The following is a 20536-nucleotide window of genomic DNA, read 5'->3' as shown; positions in this document are numbered from 1 at the left end:
AAGTAACAAGCTGAACAAACTGTAAAATCAATAACTTTTCTAGGACCCATAAGAGTGGCAAGGACACAGTGAAAACAACTGACCCCAATATTGGAGAGCCATAGAAACAAATACAAGAGGCATGGCTTATCGGAGCAAAGATTCAAGAACAAAAACCACCATGTAAACCAGTGCCTGAACCAGGAAAACCTGACCTGTAACTGACCAATTGCTAGAGGCTCAGTGTGGGTAAATCTAAAAGTTAAAAACTCCAGAATAAGCGCCCTGGCTGGTGTAGTTCAGTGGATTGAGTGCGGGCCTGCGAACCAGACGATCACAGTTTGATTCCCAGTCAGGGCATATACCTGGGTTGCAGGCCAGTTCCCGGCAGGAGCCAGTTCCCAGCAGGGGATGCATGAGAAGCAACCATACATTGATATTTCTCTTCCTCTCTCCTTCCCTTCCCCTCTAAAGATAAATAAATAAATATTAAAAAAAAAACTCCAGAATAAGCTACACAAAATCTGCGCATGGATGTTTATAGCAGCTTTGTTTATGACAGCCAAAACTAGGAAACAATTAAGGTGTCCTAAAGTAAGTGAATGGATAAATTGTGGTACATCAGACAATGAAATATTATTCAGTACTAAAAAGGAATAAGCTATCAAGCCATCAAAATATATGAAGGAACCTTAAATGCATATCACTAAGATAAAGAACCCAGCCAATCTGAAAACGCTGCATAGTGTATGATCCCAAATATATGACATTCCAGAAATGGTAAAATTATGGAGACAATAAAAAGGATAGGCAGGGCACAGAGGATGTGGAGGGAGTGAAAATAATCTGTATATTATAAAGATGGATAAATTTCATTACATATCTATACAAACTCACAGAATGTACAATAACAAAAATGATCACTAAGGTAAACAATGGACTTTGGGTGATTATGATGTACAAATAGAGGTTCATCCTAGGTACCAACGTACCTGTCTGGTAAATTATCCTGATAATGTGGGAGGCAAAGCATGTGTGGGGACAGAGGATATGTGGGAACTGTACTTTCCTCTAAATTTTCTTGTGAAGCTCAAACTGTTCTGAAAAATATTAAGTCTTTAAAGAAAAACTTCAGTGGAGATTCATCCCCACAATTCTGTGCACAGTCTTATTTCCAGGAGCTTGACCAGGTCCTCACAGTAAATATCAAAGAAAAATCCCCTCATTCTCATAGCAGTAAGGGGAAAGGAACCATTTGAAGTATACCAGAGCATTGTTCTTTTTTTTTTCTTGTTAATTCAAGACAAATAATTTTCTTCTTTATTCAAAAATATCAGAAAAACACAGTACCTTTTATTAACTCAAATTTCCTTAATTTAAACCTCTATTAATTTCTTTTTCTTTTTTTAAAATATATTTTATTGATTATACCATTACAGTTGTTCTATTCCCCCTTCATTCCCCTCCACCCTGCACACCCCCTCCCCCACCATTCCCCCCCTTTAGTTTATGACCACATGTCTCAAGTTCTTTATTTTTTTTGAGATGTTAAGATTTTTTTTTAATTTTTTAAAATTTAATTCTTATTCAAGTACAGTTTTCTGTTTTATATTCCCTGTCCTGCCCCCACCCCGTGCTCCCCACCTCCCTCCCATTTTCTCTCCCCACCTTAATTAACAAGGACTGATGTGAGGAGCAAGTAGTTAACCAGAGCCTAACCTGTAGAGTATTATCAGACCCTAACGAACTTTGAGGAAAGGAAATACCCAACTCCAGCACACCCCTGCCATCTTCTCCCACCTAAGAGGCCAGGGGAAGACAAACACTGAAGTCCACAGTCCAGAGACACAGGCTCACTAAAAGACTGAGACCTAATCAAGAACTACAGAAAATGCTTCCCCTCCCCCCACACCTTACCACCACATTAGTAAAGGCCTATTTACAACAGTTCCTTTTCCCCAGTACCTCATATCCGACTATCAAGAAAAAATTCCAAGGCACACTCAAAGGTAAAAACAACTTGAAGAAAGAGAACAACCCTCAAAACCAGATATGACAGGAATGTTGGAATTATCAGAGCATGAATTTAAAACAACTATTATTAATATGCTAAGGGTTCCTAGTGAACAGAATAAACACCATATAAGGAGATGAGGCCCTAGCAGGTGTGGCTCAGTGGACTGAGTGCTGACCTGTGACCTAAAGGTCACTGGTTTGATTCCCAGTCAGGGCACATGCCTGAATTGTGGGTCAGGTCCCAAGTTGGGGGCATGCAAGAGGCAACCGATTGACATATTCCTCGCACATCTGAGTTCCTCTCCCTCCCTTACCCTCTCTCTAAAAATAAATAAAATATCTTAAAAAACTGTTTTTAACAAATAAAAAATGAAGATGAGCAATGTAAGCAGAGAGATGTAAATCCTAAGAATGAACCAAAAAAGAAATGCTAAACACTAATAAAAATGAAGAATGCCTCTGATAAACTTATTTATATAGTGGACATGGTTGAGGAAAGAATCTCTGACCTTGAAGATATCTCTATAGGAACCTCCAAAACTGAAAAGCAAGGAGAAAAAAAGACTGAAAAAGAACAGAACAAAATATCCAAGGACTGTGGAATAACTACAAATGATGTAGTATACGCACAATGGGAATACCAGAAGTAGAGGAGAAAGGAACAGAAGGAAAAGGTGAAACAATAATAACTAAGAAGTTTACCAAATTAAAGTTAGACATAAAAATACAGATCCAGGAAGCTCAGAGAACATCAAGCAGGATAAATGTCAAGTAAATCTAAACCTAGGCAATTCATTTCCAAACTACAGAAAATCAAAGATAAAGAAAAAATCTTGACAGAAGCCAGAAGAAAAAAAAGACCTTACCTATTGAGGAACAAAGATAAAAATTACACCCATCTCCTCAGAAACCATGAAAGCATGAAGAGTGGACTGAAATATTTAGTGTTGCGAAAGAAAAAAAGAACACTAACCTAAAATTCTTTGCCCTGTGAACCTAAACTAAGTCTTTATTTTCTTATTTTAAAGGATATTTTATTGATTAGGCTCTTACAGTTGTCCCAATTTTTTTTCTCCCTTTATCCCCCTCTGTCCTGTACCTCCCATTTCCAACATCCCCCTCAACCTTACTTCATGTCAATGGGTTGTACAAATAAGTTCTTTGGCTTCTCCATCTCCTATTTTTTTTTTAAAGATTTTATTTATTTATCTTTAGAGGGGAAGGGAAGGAGAGAGGGAGAGAAATATCAATGTATGGTTGCCTCTCATGTGTCCCCTGCTGGGAACTAACTGGCCTGCAACCCAGGCATGTGCCCTGACTGGGAATTGAACTGCAATACTCTGGTTCGCAGGCCCGCGCTCAATCCACTGAGCTACACCAGCCAGGGCTCCATCTCCTATATTTTTTTAACCTCCCCCTACCTATTTTATGCCTACCAATTACCTATTTTATGCCTACCAATTATGCTTCTTATTCCCTCTATCTTTTCTCGCCATTGTCCCCCTCTCTCTCCCCCTCCCCACTAATAACCCTCCATGTGATCTCCATTTATGTGATTCAGTTCCTATTCTAGTTGTTTGCTTAGTTTTTACTTTTGTTTTTTAGGTTCAGCTGTTGATAGTTGTGAGTTTGTTACCATTTTACTGTTCATAATTTTTTATCTTCTATTTTTTTAAAGATTTTATTCATTTATCTTTACAGGGGAGGGAATGAGAGAGGAAGAGAAATATCAGTGTATGGTTGCCTCTCCTGCATCCCCTGCTGGAAACCAGCCCGCAATCCAAGCATGTGCCCTGACTGGAAATCGAACCTCGATCCTCTGGTTTGCAGGCCTGCGCTCAATCCACTGAGTTACACCAGCCAGGGCCAAACTTCTTCTATTTCTTAGATAAGTCCCTTTAACACTTCAAATAAGAAGGGCTTGGTACAAATGAATTCCTTTAACTTGACCTTATCTGAGAAGCACTTTATCTGCCCTTCCATTCTATAAGAATAGTTTTGCTGGATAGAGTAATCTTGGATGTAAGTTTTTGCCTTTCATGACTTGGAATACTTCTTTCCAGCCCCTCCTTGCCTGTAGGGTTGCTTTTGAGAAATCAGCTAATAATTTTGTGAGCACTCCCTTATAGATAATGATTCCTCTTCTCTTGCTGCTCTTAAGATTCTCTCCTTATCTTTAATCGTGGCTAATGTAATTACGATGTGCCTTGGTGTGTGCTTCTTTGGGTCCAACTTCTTTGGGACTCTCTGAGCTGCCTGGACTTCCCAGAAGTCTATTTCCTTTGCCACATTAGGGAAGTTTTCCTTCATTATGTTTTCAAATAAGTTTTCAATTTTTGCTCATGTTCTTGTCTTTCTGGTACCCCTATGAATCAGATGTTAGAACATTTAAAGTTGTCCCAGTGGTTCCTACACCTCTCCTCATTTTTTTGAATTCTTGTTTCTTCATTCTGTTCTGGGTGAATGTTTCTTTCTTCCTTCTTCTCCAGACCACTAATTTGAGCCCCGGTTTCCTTCCTGTCACTATTGGTTCCCTGTATATTTTCCTTTATTTCACTTTGTATAGCCTTCACTTCTTCCTCTATTTTGCTACCATACTCAACGATTTCTGTGAGCATCCTGATTAGCAGGGTTTTGAACTCTGCATCTGATAGGTTGGCTATCTCTGTCACTCAGTTCTTTTTCTGGAGTTTTGATCTGTTCTTTCATTTATGCTAATATTTCTTTGTCTCGGTGTACCTGTTACTTATAAAAGGCAGAATCTTAGGTATTCGTGGGTGGGGGCACAACTGTTTTTGCTGTGTTGTGGCACTGTCCATAAGGGAGGGGTCAGAGAGGGAACAATGCTGCTTGCTCAGCTCTCGCCCCACTTTCCATCACTTCCTTCACTTCCTACAAGTGCATTATTCCCTTTCAGGTGTTGTTTCCCAGGTGGGTGGGTTTGTGTACGTTCTTAGATCCCATGGGCCTCTCCAATGGACTCTCCTTTGAGACTGGGAGTTTCTCCTGCTTTTGAAACCAGGATTTTAGAGCCAGAGATTTTGAGTCTTCAGTTTCTCACACTAAAACCTTGCATTTCACAATCTGTCTTGCTCCCCCATTGTTCCTCCCAGCTTATCTGCACACAAACGTGGGACTGCCTGGTCAGCCAGCCACCACCTCGCACACACAGTCCTCTGCCTTGCTATGCTTCCTCCCCACCCAGCTGCCCATCCTAGCCCCTCCTATCAGTCTGGATGAATGTTTGCTTATCTCCTTGGTTGTTGGAGTTCCATGCAGTTTGATTTTCTGGCAGTTCTGGTTATTTTTTGTTTTTAAATTGGTTGTTATCCTTCTTTTCGTTGTGCAAGGAAGTGAAGCATTTCTACCTATGCCTCCATCTTGACGAACTACTATAAACTATTAAGTCTTTAAAAAGTGCCCTGGCTGGTGTAGTTCACTGGATTGAGCGTGGGCCTGTGAACCAGACAATCAAGGTTTGATTCCCAGTCAGGGCACATGCCTGCGTTGCGGGACAGTTCCCAGCGGGGGATGCACAAGAGACAACCGCACATTGATGTTTCTTTCCCTCTCTCCCCTTCTCTTCCCCTCTGTCTAAAAATAAATAAATTAATTAAAAAAAAAAAAAGAAAGCAGTTCATTAAAATTTTTTGAGAAAAGAAAAGCCTCTGAAATTACTTCCAAAGCTCTCATACAAAAATTTCAACTTCATGCCCTGGCTCATATGGCTCAGTGGATTGAGCGCCGGACTGTGAAGCAAGGGGTCACCGGACTGACTCCCAGTCAGGGGACATGCCTGGGTTGCAGGCCAGGTCCTCAGTAGGGAGTGGGTAAGGGGCAACCACACAGTGATGTTTCTCTCCCTCTCTTTCTCTTTCCCTTCCCCTCCCTCTAAAAGTAAATAGATAAAATCTTTTTTAAGAAAATCTGCCCTGGCTGGTGTAGCTCAGTGGATTGAGCACCAGCCTGCGAACCAGCGTATCGCGATTCGATTCCCAGTTGGGGCCCATGCCTGGGTTGCAGGTCAGTTACCAGTGGGGGACGCATGAGAGGCAACCATGCACTGATGTTTCTCTCCCTCTCTCCTTCCCTTCCCCTCTAAAAATAAATAAATAAAATCTTAAAAAAAAGGAAAATCTCTGAAGGGTTTGCAGAAACAATTATAAAGGACATATGGATAATAACGAGGCCAGGGTGAAAACAGGGGAGTGAGGTGGGGAGGGCTGGGGTGGTGAGGAGGTTGGGGTGGTGGGGAGGAATGGGGTGGTAGGGAGTAGTAGGGGTAAAAGGCAGAAAACTGTACTTGAACAACAATAAAAAATGTTTAATAAATAAATAAATAAACACTGAATTGTTAAAAATAAAAAACTCAACTTCAGTCCATATCAGTTCAGAATAATTAGTAATGGAGAGAGGAGACAGGATGAAAGGTGAAAAATTAGCCAAAGAATACACAAGTGTAACTCATAAACAAAGAAAACAGTGGTTACCACTAGAGGGAAGGTGGGGTGGAGGTGAGCAAAGAGGGGACAAATGGAGACATCTGTAATAGTGTCAATGATTTTTTAAAAGAATAATTAGTAATAACTGTTACTTATTATAAGTATACTATGTGCTAGAAACTGCCCTAAGCATTCAATACCTCACTAAACCTTTAAAATAAAAGCCTCAGCATAGGGAATAATTTGGGTTCTCAAATTGTTTTAAAAACTATGCTTAAGCCCTGGCTGGTGTGCTCAATGGATTGGGCATTGGCCTACAAACCAAAGGGTCGCTGGTTCACTTCCCAGTTGGGGCATGTGCCTGGGTTGTGGGACAGATCCCCAGTAGGGGGCACTCACAAAGCAATCACACATTGATGTTTCTCTCCCTCTCTTTCTTCCTCCCTTTCCCTCTCTCAAAAAATAAATAACTAAAATTGTTTTTTAAAGTAAATAAAATAAAAATTGTGGTTAATGTATAATATTCTGAGAAAATCCCATTTCTAGAGAAACTCTCATACATAAGCATGCGCAAGGACTTAAGGATGTTCAGAGCAGCACTCTTCATAACAATGAAAATCTAGAAACCACTCAATTGTCCATCAACAGTAGAATAAACCATAGTACACCCATACAGCAGCAGAAATTAATCAAATAAAGCTGTACACATCAACGTGAGTGAATTTTTTTTATCCTCACCCAAGGGCATGTTCGTTGATTTTAGACAGGGGACAAGAGAGGGAGAGAGGCAGAAATCATTGATGTGAAAGAGAAACATCAGTCAGTAAATAACTGGGCATCAAACTGGCAATCTAGGCTCTTGGGAATCAAACCTGGAAACTTGCAGTTTACAGGACAATGTTTCAACCAACTAAACCACACCAGCCAGGGCTACATAAGTTAATTTTAAAACAAAGATATAAATATATGTACCACCGCTATAAGCTGATAAATCAAAACTTAAAACTGTCTCTGATAAACCAAGGTTTCAGGTTCTATCCCCTGTAAGGCACACACAAAATCAACCAAAGAATGTATTAAAGGGTGGAACAACAAATGGATATTCCCGTCTCTCTTTCTCTCTTACTCTCTCTTCCTCCCTCTCTAAAATCAACAAATAAAAGAAATTTTTTAATTAAAAAAAAAAGTTGACACTGGGGGGGTGCAGGGCTGGGAATACAAGAAAGAAAACTGTACTTGAACAAAAGTTAAATTAAAAAAAAAAGTTGAAATCAAGTTTGCCAAATTTCAAAAGTCATACTCTTTCCTTTATGTTATACAACTTCCATTCTGCCAACTTGATACTAATACCTACCCAGTGGTCCCATAAGATTTTCATGGAGCTGAAAAACTCCTATCACCTAGCTTAGTGACATCATAGCAGTCATAAAATTAAAGCACGAGGCATTACTGCTTTGTACCATCCCAGTCCACTGATTGCTATCAACTAGAAATGCCTAGGGCACTCACATGGACCCCAGTGAGCTTCCCAGATATCTCCCCTTTCTAAAACAACTTTATAAGTGGACCTACTCAAACTATGATTGCAAAAGGCTCTTCAGCAATAACCATCAGGAAACTCTGGAGAAAAAAGGAGTTTATAATTTACAGGCCCTGGAGCCTTGAAGGCCTGCCCAGGGCACTGCCTAGGTCAAGTGTAGAGGGAACAAGAGCCTACGGCTCTGCTGTTTCAGCTAAGGGTATTATGGGCTTACTCTTTATTGGTGAATTTAAAACAAAAGAGTGGGAATTTAATGCACCAGAAGAGGAAAAAAACAAACAACAAGTATCCCAAATGGTAAGTTATCACAGTCAACCAAGATCTCTGAAACCACTTCAGTGTGGAGAGGTGGCCTGGCTCTTTACCTAATGGCTGGCAGTGTGTCTATTCTAGATAACCTTCCTTGAAGCCAGAAGCCTCTTTGAAATGAATGCTTATTTGGAGTGGATGCCGAGGCAGTCAAAGCATATGGCAGGCCTTTGCATTAAAGAAAGAAAAGCCTCGATCAGGGTTTATGCTACAATTACAGGTTTGTTGTGGTGCTTGTAAACAAACCTGCTATGTGGTATAAAGTACAGCACATACAATTGCAGTAGTAGGCTATACCACCTAGGTTTGTAAAAGTGTACTCAATGATGTTCAAACAACAATGACAAAATTGCCTAAAGACAAATTTGGGAACATATCACCAATCTTTACTAATAAAAAATATGCAAATGTAAAGCTATGAATCAGCTGGCACATAACCAGTGCTATTGCTTTGCAGGGTTAATGATGTTCCTCTTATAACATTTCACACTCACAAATATATGGCCATGATTAAGTTTAGCTTTTCTGAAGCCAAATGACCTGTATTAAAATCAAACCAATTAAAGTGATGCTATATTTCATTAGCATTAGCACTAAACAAATGATCTAATGATGCTAAGATTTTTAGTTTCTTTATTTATACATAAGCATTGCTAAAATGCAGTAAATAGAACTTAAGCTAAGGAATCCTGAAATTCAAATCCTGAAGCTTACACTTTTGAGTTCTTTTGACTTTTAGCAAATTGCACCTTTGAGCCTGCAAAATGAATACATTATCTCCCACATTTGGTTATTATCAGAATTAAATAAGATTAAACAGGACAAAAACTTTAGGTCATTGCATTGTATTTTATAGATGTTCAATAAATAAAAGTTTCCTTCCTCTATTCTAGGACTGGAAAAGAAAAAACTGAAAAGCAAAAAGATAACCAGAAAAATTTTAAAAGAAAGTAGTAGAATCTTTAAGAATAATAGTTTTCTAGACAAAAATAAGTATAATTTATAGAAAATAAAGATTTCCCTCCATTAGCAGCAAAAGAATTAAATAAAAATAACATTCAGCTCATAAGATTCTATTTCCTCTATATTCCTTTGATGAAGATGAGAACTTTAATTATTAAAAAGTAGCATTTCCGCAGAAATACTATATGGATTAAAATTAAATTACAGAGGACTTCCGCCAAGATGGAGGCATAGGTGGAAACACTGTGCCTTCTCCCACAACCAAGTTTGAATACAACAAAGGTTTGGAGAACAAAGACACAGCCAAAGAACAGAAAACTGAATAATACGGAAGTCCGACAACAATGAACTGTTCAACCCGGACGGTAAGAGGGGCGGAGCCAGCAGCAGAGCAGGGTCGGGCAGGGCAGATCCCTAGACCTAGGCACGCAGGTAGCCCGGACCCAGTCAGGGTGTGGGGCAGACTGACCGCGGTCGCACATTCTCCCATAGTGAGACGGACCACGCAGGCCCCAGAGGGCGAACCCAGTGGTGGAGGGCTGACGGCGGTGGCACACTCGAGTGCAGTGGGACCAAACTCGAGGGCCCTGGTGATGGTGGCAGCTGCAGCAGAGGCTGCGGGAGGTGGCAGACGGGACGCCATTGCTCCTCTTTGACCCTGCCCCCACATACAGCGCCACAACCCAGCAACTGAGTTGCCCTGCTCTGGTGAACACCTAGGGCTCCGATCCTGCTACAGAACAGGAACGGACAGCCCAAAAGATGGTGCAAGAAGAACTCAAAGTCCCAGAGCCTATAACTCTAAGCGACCATGAGATTGCCAGCCTCTCAGGCGCACAGTTCAAGACACTGTTTATCAGGATGCTCACAGAACTGGTTGATTAATAGTCACAAATTAGAGGACACATGAAGGCTAAACTAATTGAAATGAAGGGAGATGCACAGGAAACCAATAGTGATGGAAAGGAAACTGGGACTCAAATCAATGGAATGGACCAGAAGGAAGAATGAAACATCTAACCAGAAAGGAATGAACAAAGAATTCAAAAACATGAGGAGAGGCTTAGGAACCTCCAGGACATCTTTAAACGTTCCAACATCCAGATTATAGGGGTATCAGAAGGGGGAAAGAAACAGCCACGAGTGGAAAACTTATTTGAACAAATAATAAAGGAGAACTTCCCCAGTCTGGCAAAGGAAATAGACTTCCAGGAAATCCAGGAAGCTCAGAGAGTCCCAAAGAAGTTGGACCCAAGAAGGAACACACCAAGGCACATCGTCATTACATTAGCCAAGATTAAAATGAAGGAGAGAATCCTAGAAGCAGCAAGGGATAAGGGGTCACCTACAAAGGAGTACCCATCAGACTGTCAGCAGATTTCTCAAGAGAACTTACAGGCAAGAAGGGGCTGGAAAGAAGTATTCCAAGTCATGAAATCCAAAGACCTACAGCCAAGATTGCTTTATCCAGCAAAGCTTTCATTTAGAATGGAAGGACAGATAAAGTGCTTCTCAGATAAGGTCAAGTTCAAGGAGTTCATCATCACCAAGCCCTTATTATATGAAATGCTAAAGGGACTTATCTAAGAAAAAGAAGATGAAAAATATGAACAGTGAAAGGACAGCAAACTCACAGTTATTAACAACCACACCTGAAACAAAAGCAAACCAAGAGGACAGCTAGATCAGGAGTGGAACCATAGAAATGAAGAACACATGGAGGGTTAGCAACAGGGGAGAGGGAGGAGGAGAAGGAGGGAGAAGGTACAGAAAATAGCATAGACAGTAGGTAGAAAATAGATAGGGGAGAGGGCAAGAATAGTAGGGGAAATATAGAATCTAAAGAACTTGAGACACGTGGTTATAAACTAAGGGGGGAGAATGGTGGGGGAGGGGGAGTATGGGTGGAGGGGAATGTAGGGGGGAATAGAACAACTGTAATGGTATAATCAATAAAAAATATAAAAAATAAATAAATTATTTAAAAAATTAAATTACAGAGCTTCTGATCTGTTACTTATTGTACTATGCTGAAACATTTCTTCAAATTATAAAACAACTCAGCAATATATCACAGAGCTGACAATGTAAATTATATCTTTTACCTTTTGGATTCAGGAGGCTGTCTCTTCGTTATCATTTCACGGAGTCTTGCAGCTGACTGCAAAATACAAAACATATACACATAAAAATACTATCTTACAACTACATAGCTTACCTTTTAAAATATCAAGTATCTATTACTATATCCACATAAACTAAGATCTACACAGGAAATGAAGATCCTTAAAATATGACACCTGCTCTAGTCAGTAGACAGGAGACAAATATACTCTCAGTAATAAAAGCAGGTATATAAGCCCTGGCTGGTGTGGCTCAGTGGATTGAGTGTCTGGCCTAGCAACCAAAGGACTGCTGGTTCGATTTCCAGTCAGGGCATATTCCTGGGTTGCAGCTGGGCCCCCAGTAGAGGGTATGCAAGAGGCAACCACAAAGTGATGTTTCACTCCTCTTTCTCTCTCCCTCCCCTGTCTAATAAATAAAATCTTAAAAAGAATAAAATAAAAATAAAAGAAAGTATATAGTACTATCTAAAGCCCTGACAGTCTGATGCCTTGAACCAGGTTGCTAATGAGTTTACATCATTAAACATTAAACATTTAATCAAGAATATTGTTACAAATTAAAAACCTTAACTTCTACTAACAAAATCATACTTTTATATTTTCTAGTAAAGTTTAGATTATACTTATATAATAAATCAAATAATAATTTCTGTTAATTAAAATCAAAATTAGAGACAGTTTATCTAAATTTCTGAATTTTCATTAATGACATGTATATAATTTAGTTATATAAAGTTATATTAATTCACTTTCCCTTCCCTCAAGATGCAAACACACACTGAATATTTGGAAATCTGGTATTTGGAGAATTCAATTAATTATTTAACAAAGCCAAGGGTTTGATGCCTTTTGGGGGGAAATATGACACACATCCTAAACAGCCATTCTCTCACATACAGAAGTTTTCCCCCAGTGTAAACACACCTATGTAAAGTACACATTTAATACAATAATCATAAAACATTAACTTACAACTGGCCATTTATCCTTAACATTCCTATACAAGGTATATTCCCACTATTCATAGAGTTCAAGATTTAATAAAAAACATTTTTTAAGCTTGTCTTCTGCTTCATCTACCACACATCCTTCAACCCATCCCTCCTACTTCTTTATCCTTTAGTTAAAGAAACCACTTAGACTACACCCATAGTCTAAAGACATCATTATTTTATGTACCACCAAAGGGCAGGGGGTGGGGTAGTTGCCAGCTATAGTTTTAAGATGCAGATTTCAAAAATCTTAAAATGAAAAAAGGCTTGGAATCAATAAAATATGGTAATCTCTATTAACTGTAAAACTTGCTCCTAATTTTACCCTCCCTCATCTGATACTATGAAACCTGATACTATGAGTATTTTATCGACCTACTGGCAAAAGGAATGGCACCTTGTTTTAATTAGAAACTCCACACAAACCTCAGACAACTGAAGTGAAGCAAAAAAGTTCGCATTTTCTGATATGTTCTTCAGTCTCTTCCTCTCATATGGTGACAATCCTGAAAAATCATCCTGCAAAATTACAACAAAAAAATTCCATTACTTTACATAATCTATAGCAAAAGCACCTCACAAAACTAGGTATTAAATTCTCTGCATGTATAATTTCCTTCAAATTGCACCTACTCTATTCATTTCATGATATCTTAACCAAACAGTGCATAATCTTTGCTTTATTAGATATTGAGAGAAAGTTTGAATGTGGAATAATCACAAGATATCTATATGGCTTCCCAATTAAATAACAAGTGGTCTAACATCAGAAGTCAAGTAGTATAAACTAATAGCAAATTATTTCCTACTGGCCATTAATTACACTATGACTCAAAGTTATCCTTTTATTAAACAAGAAAGAACTCAGTAAGAAAACTTTCAGTTCACTCAAAGTGTTAAGGAAATTTAGAACAACAACAACAACAACAACAACAAAAAGGAATAAACACATGAGCAGAAAAGACAATTTGACTAGAGAGGCCATCTTGAAGGTCCAACATCCAATAGTTGGAGGAGGGGCGGCGGCAGATAAAATGGACAGAAAATAACTAGAGAAACAATATAAGACAGTTTCTCAAAACTGAAGATAGGAGTTTCCAGATTAAGAGTCTAGTGAGTATGCAGCACGAGGAATAAAAAAAAGACTCCAGCTAGGTATATCATCACAAAATTTCTTAACACCTAAGATAAGTGACATAAGATCCTAAAAGCTTGCAGAGTGAAACAAATCACAAAGAACCATGAATCAGAATGGCTCTAACTTCTCAAAATTGAGGGAAGCTAGAAGACATTGGAGCAATATGTTAAAAATCTAAGGAAAATTATTTTCAAGTGACAATTCTAAATCCAATAAGCCATAAATCATATAAAAAGATAGATTTTTCAGACTCCAAAACTATTTCTAATACAACTTTTCTCAGGAAGTTATTACTGGGTTCACCAAAAAGTTTGTTTGTGGCCTGGCTGGTGTAGCTCAGTGGACTGAGCGTGGGATTGCAAACCAGAGGATTGTGGTTCGATTCCCAGTCAGAGCACATCCCAGTCAGAGCACTGCAAACTTACTTGCAGGCCAGTAAGTTTGTTTGTTTCTTTCCAAAAGATGGCTCTAGTAGCACTTTGTTGTCTTTAATTTCATTCAAAATAATTTTGTTAGGTCACATTGTGTGACAGCTGTCATATCAGCATCCATTGGGGGGGAAAAACATCAAAATTAGTGAATTTTTGTATAGCCATTTTAATATTAAAGGTGGAAGAAAATACACAACATTTTCAGCTTAGTATGCTTCATTATTTCAAGAAAGGTAAAAATGCAACTGAAAAGCAAAAAAAATTAAAAAGATTTGTGCAGTATATGGAGAAGGTGCTGTGATTGATCAAACTTGTCAAAAGTGGTTTGTGAAGTTTGGTGCTGGAGATTTCTCATTGGACAATGCTCCACAGTTAGGTAGACTAGTTGGCAGCAATCAATTAGAGATACTAATTGAGAACGATCAACATTATATCACGCAGGAGATTGCTAACATACTCAAAATTTCCTAATCCATGAAGTTATTGGTAAAAATGAAAAACGTGCCTTTTGTTTTATGGAAAAACCATGCAGAGTTCTTGGCCAACCCAATATAAGCTGCACTTCACCCACATGAAAGAATAAACACAGAAAGAAAAAGATAGGACCAGGCACAAAAGAGACAAAAGATAAAAGAAATTCAAATAAAAATGGCAAAAGGAAGGCCAAGAAAGAATAAAAACGGTTCACAAAAGAATAAAAAGATGAAGGGCCTCAGGAAATATTTCATGAAGAAAAAAAAAATATATATATATATATAATATATATGGAGCCATTAGAAACCTTTATATTGCAAGAAATTTTACAATTCCAGTAAATCTTGGGCTATACCTAATTAAGAATATGGGAAGGGCAAGCATGAGATGTAGGACACGTGTGTAAAAATTGTGGTGTTAAGTGAAATAAATCTTCATTTTTCACAGTAAGTCAATTGATAATGTGAGGGGGGGAAAGCTAAAAAAAGTTCGAAAGTGCAACAGGTCTATTGGGAAAAAACAAATAGCAATGTGGCAGAAAACACTGGCTGTTTTGATATGTTTCTGTGTGTGTGTGTACATATGGAATCACCGCTATGTGTATGTATACATACACATGTGAAATTATATTACTTAGACACACATATGCATGTATTACTTTGACCAAAATAAGAATTTTTCTCACACATACAAAATAATAGTGGCAGCAAAGGTGAAAGATTTTTGTTATTGCCTTTAAAACTGCTTCTTAGAGAAAAACATCAACACTTGTGATCAAGGTCTTCCTAAGAATCTATTTCAAAATGCTAAATACTGAGATCAAAAAACAAATTTAAATGATTCTACTTAGCACAGAAAAAAATTAAGAAAATTTATTAGAAAAATCAGTTTTTTGCCCTGACTGATGGGGCTCAGTAGGTTGGGCATATTCCCACAAACTAAAAGGTTGCCAGTTGGATTCCTGATCAGGGCACAAGCCTGGGTTGTGGGCCAGGCCTGCAGTTAGGGGCATGCAAAAAGCAACCAACAGATGTTTCTCTCCCTCTCTTTCTCCCTCCCTGCCCATCTCTCTGAAAATAAGTACAATTTTAAAAAAGACAAAGAAAGAAAAAAGAAATATCAGATTTTTAAGAGTATGTGTAATTCAAACTATTCTCATTCATTACCCACCCAAAAACTTGCAACATGAAAAAGACCAAGCAAACAACATCAGAAGAAATGGGCTCTCAAAATAAACACACCACAGGAAACAGAAATTTAACATAAAAACTCCACTATTTTCAAAGACACCTGAGAAGTGAGTACATCATAAAACAAGAAAGAGATGCTATGTTTAAAAAAAAAGAAAAGAGGACTTCTAGCCAAGATGGAGGCATAGGTAGATACTCTTTGCCTCATTCCACAACCAAAAGAAGGATAACAACAAATTTAAAAACAAAAAATAACCAGAACTGCACGGAAGTCTAACAACTAAGGAGTTAAAGCAAAAACATTCATCCAGACCGGTAGGAGGGGTGGAAATGGACAGCCATGGTGGAGAGGAATCACAGCAAAGCAGCAGTTGGAGGATGGGGCAAATGAGACAGCAGCTGTCAGAGTGAGTGTGTTGGGAACCGTCCTGCCTGGTTTCAGAAGCTGTAACCCCACATGGCTAAGGCTGAGTAGTGACCTTCAGATCATAAGCCACTAAGGAGACAAAGCTCATCTCCCTGGCAGGGACACCGCTTCTGCTTCTTTTTCTTCACCCTGCCTGGCCCCCCAATGCTTGATTGGCATTGGGGTCTTCCCTGGGGTCTGACAGCCAATGATGGGTAAGATTCCCCAAGGGGGGAACAATCATGGGGAGGCCCCAGGGAAGGACTTAGGGGACTATAGCAAAAGGGGGTGATGGACCCTTGTCCCTTGGCTTTGATATAGCCTGAGTCCTCATTCTGTCTGCAAGAAGTCTCCTAATCTCTTGGCTGTCTTACTTCCCCTGCCTGATTTAAGCCTGAAACAATGACAGAGGGTGGTGCAGCCCTGTGCTGGAAAGGGCGGGTTCCCTGGGTGATCAGGCCTAAGAAAGAATGCATAAACCCCTGTGAAACCTGCTTTGCTAAGCATGCTCTCAATTAAATCACAAGGGTCCGAGCAGGAACTTTGTTTCCCAAAGTTTTGTAGCCCTTTAGCTAACAGACCCTGACTCAGAATAAGCCCTCATAGTTCTTTGTATGTAATCTATTGTTTGATCCTTACTGCCTGACAATGATTAATGAGCTTTTACCTGTATTCCCGTACAAAATGAACCCAATAAAACCCCACAGAGGAAAAGGCTCTTGGCCCTTCTCCTTTGAGAAATCGGCCGCCACCTTTCCTCCCCAAGCAGATCATGTCTTGGTAGACTTATTCTCATCCATGGCAGCGGGGGGTGGGGGGGCTGAGAGCAGAACCCCTACACAAAAGTGGACCCACATTCCCATTCAAATAAACCAGGAGGAACAACTAGGCAACCATATAGAACACACAACCCAGGGTCCCAGCACTGGGAAATAAAGCCTCAAAATCTCAGACTGAAAAAAACCTGTGGGGGTTGAGGTGGCAGGAGAAACTCCCAACCTCACTGGAGAGTTCACTGGAGGGACCCACAGGGTCCTAGAAAGTACACAACCCCACCTGCCTGAGAATAAGCACCAGAAGGGCCCAATCTGCTTGTGGGTAGCAGGGGAAGTGGCTGAAAGTGGGCTGAGAACTGAGCAGGAGCCACTGTTCTGCCTTGGACCACTCCCCCACAAACAGTGACACTTGGAGCCACATGGGTTACCACGCTCTCATGAATACCTAAGGCCCCATCCTTTACTACTCTAGCAGGTGCACCTGAGACAAAGAAATATGGCCCAAATGAAAGAACAGATCAGACTTCCGCCAAGATGGAGGCATAGGTGGAAACACTGTGCCTTCCCCCACAACCAAGTTTGGATACAACAAAAGTTTTGGTGAACTACCACACATCCAGAAGCCAGAAAACCGAATTATACGGAAGTCCGACAGCTACGAACCGTTCAACGAGGACGGTAAGAGGCAGAACCAGCAGCAGAGCTCGGTCAGCCAGGGCAGATCTAGGAGCGCAGGCAGCCCGGACCTAGTCGGGGTGCGGAACAGACTGACCAAGGTCACACACTCTCGCGCAGTGAGACGGACCACACAGGCCCCAGGGGGCAAACCCAGTGGTGGAGGGCTGACAGCGGTGGCACACCCGCGTGCCGAGGAACGGGGCGCGTGGCCCTGGTGACGGTGGTGGCTGCGGTGCTGTGGGGGTCGAGGCAGCGGCGGCTGCGACTGCGGCGGAGGCTGCGGGGGCGGGCGCTGGAGAGAAGCCATTGTCCCTATTTGACCCCGCCCCCACATACGACGTCACAACCCAGCGACTGAGTTGCCCTGCTCTGGTGAAAACCTAGGGCTCCGTTCCTGCTACTTAACAGGCACAAATAGCCCAGAGGATGGCTCAAGAAGAACTCAAAGTCCCAGAGCCAATAACTCTTAAGCGACCAACAGATTGCCAGGCTCTCAGAAGCCCAATTTAAAACACTATTTATTAGGATGCTCACAGAATTGGTAGAGTACAGTCACAAATTAGAGAAACATATGAAGGCTAAACTAATTGAAATGAAGGGAGATGTCCAGGAAACCAATAGTGATGGAAAGGAAACTGGGACTCAAATCAATGGAATGGACCAGAAGGAAGAACGAAACAAACGACCAGAAAGGAATGAAGAAATGAGAATTCAAAAAAATGAGGAGAGGCTTAGGAACCTCCAGGACATCTTTAAACGTTCCAACATCCGGATTATAGGGGTACCAGAAGGGGGAAGGAAACAGCCAGGAGTGGAAAATGTATTTGAACAAATAATAAAAGAGAACTTCCCCAGTCTAGCAAAGGAAATAGACTTCCAGGAAATCCAGGAAGCTCAGAGAGTGCCATAGAAGTTGGACCCAAGGAGGAACACACCAAGGCACATCATAATTACATTAGCCAAGACTAAAATGAAGGAGAGAATCCTAGAAGCAGCAAGGGATAAGGGGACAGTCACCTACAAAGGAGTACCCATCAGACTGTCAGCGGATTTCTCAAAAGAGACCTTACAGGCAAGAAGGGGCTGGAAAGAAGTATTCCAAGTCATGAAATCCAAAGACCTACAGCCAAGATTGCTTTATCCAGCAAAACTTTCATTTAGAATGGAAGGACAGATAAAGTGCTTCTCAGATAAGGTCAAGTTCAAGGAGTTCATCATCACCAAGCCCTTATTATATGAAATGCTAAAGGGACTTATATAAGAAAGAGATGATGAAAAATATGAACAGTGAAAGGACAGCAAATGCACAGTTATTAACAACCACACCTAAAACAAAAGCAAACCAAGAGGACAGCTAGATCAGGAGTGGAACCATAGAAATGAAGAACACATGGAGGGTTAGAAACAGGGGGGTGGGAGGAGGAGAAGGGGGGAGAAGGCACAGAAAATAGCATAGATGGTAGGTAGAAAATAGATAGGGGGGAGGGTGAGAATAGTGGGGAAAATATAGAATCTAAAGAACTTGAGACACGTGGTTATAAACTAAGGGGGGGAGAAGGGTGGGGGAGGGAGTGTGCGGGTGGAGGGGAAAGAAGGGGGGAATAGAACAACTGTAATGGTATAATCAATAAAATATATTTAAAAAAAATAAAAATAAAAAGTCATAGTCAAAAAAAAAAAAAAGAAAGAAAGAACAGATCAAAGCTCCAGAAAAAAATACAATTAAGAGATGAAGAGATAGCCAACCTATCAGATACACAGTTCAAAACCCTGGTAATCAGGATGCTCACAGAAATGGTTGTGTATGGTAGCAAAATAGAGGAAGAAGTGAAGGCTATGAAAAGTAAGATAAAGGAAAATATACAGGGAACTAATAGTGACAGGAAGGAAACGGAGGCTCAAATCAATGGTCTGGAGAAGAGGGAATAAAAGAAACATTCACCCAGAACAGAATGAAGAAACAAGAATTCAAAAAAATGAGGAGAGAGCCCTGGCTGGTGTAGCACAGTGGATTGAGCACGGGCCTGCAAACCACACCATCACAGTTCGATTCCCAGTCAGGGCACATGCCTGGGTTGCGGGCCAGTTCCCAACAGGGGACTCTTGAGAGGCAACCATACATTGATGTTTCTCTCCTTCTCTCCTTCCCTTCCTCTCTAAAGATAAATAAATAAAATCTTTAAAAAAATGAGGAGAGGCTTAGGAACCACTGGGACAACTTTAAATGTTCTAACATCTGATTCATAGGGTTACCAGAAGGACAAGAACAAGAGCAAAAATTGAAAACTTATTTGAAAACATAATGAAGAAAAACTTCCCTAATGTGGCAAAGGAAATAGACTTCTGGGAAGTCCAGGCAGCTCAGAGAGTCCCAAAGAAGTTGGATCCAAGAAGAGGACTTCTGGCCAAGACAGAGGCATAGGTAGACACACTGTGCCTCCTTGCACAACCAAAATAAGAACAACAATTTAGAAACAAAACAACATCCAGAACTGACAGAAAATTGAACTGTATGGAAGTCGGACAACCAAGAAGTTAAAAGATGGACACATTCATCCAGACCGGTAGGAAGAACGGAGTTGGGTGGCTGGGCGGAGAGGGATTGTGACCCAAAAAGTGATGGCACCAGGCATGCAAGGCACACCTGGCGCACAAGATGGCAGTGAGAGTACCCTGGGTGCTCAGGAGGCTGGTGGCTGGCAGACCCAAGGCGTGGGGTGGCAACAGGCAGACCCAGCAAGGCAGCAATTGGGAAGCGGATTACGGCACACAAGGCACTCGACTGACCAGGTGTTCCCATATTCGCACGCAGATAAACCAGGCAAAACTGGGGAGCGAGACAGACCATGCAACCCAGGGTCCCAGCGCTGGGAAATAAAGCCTCAAAACACTGACTGAAAACACCTGTGGGGGTTGAGGTGCAGGGAGAGACTCCCAGCTACACAGGAGAGTTTGTTGGAGAGACCCACAGGGTCCTAGAACGTACACAAGCCCACCCACATCGGAATCAGCACCAGAATGGCCCAGTTTGCTTGGGAGAAACAGCAGAAGGGACTGAGATCCCACAGAGAATGGA

At 40.7% G+C, this 20536-nt stretch overlaps 1 protein-coding gene across 2 annotated transcripts in view; it reads right to left on the bottom strand.

Annotated features, from left to right (window-relative positions):
- WDR76 (WD repeat domain 76) overlaps window positions 1–20536 on the bottom strand; it is a 61716-nt gene that overhangs the window by 31120 nt on the left and 10060 nt on the right. For both annotated transcript variants that reach the window (XM_037054491.1, XM_037054492.1), the window contains 2 exons: window positions 12794–12886; window positions 11355–11410 (listed from right to left, as the gene is read on the bottom strand). In XM_037054491.1, coding sequence (XP_036910386.1) covers window positions 11355–11410; window positions 12794–12886 — 149 coding nt within the window. The remainder of the gene's footprint in view (window positions 1–11354; window positions 11411–12793; window positions 12887–20536) is intronic.

Source organism: Sturnira hondurensis, unplaced genomic scaffold, assembly GCF_014824575.4.
Source record: "Sturnira hondurensis isolate 20B ecotype Veracruz unplaced genomic scaffold, ASM1482457v3 Scaffold0008196, whole genome shotgun sequence".
Lineage (NCBI taxonomy): Eukaryota > Metazoa > Chordata > Mammalia > Chiroptera > Phyllostomidae > Sturnira > Sturnira hondurensis.
This window is presented reverse-complemented; position numbering and strand designations above follow the sequence as displayed.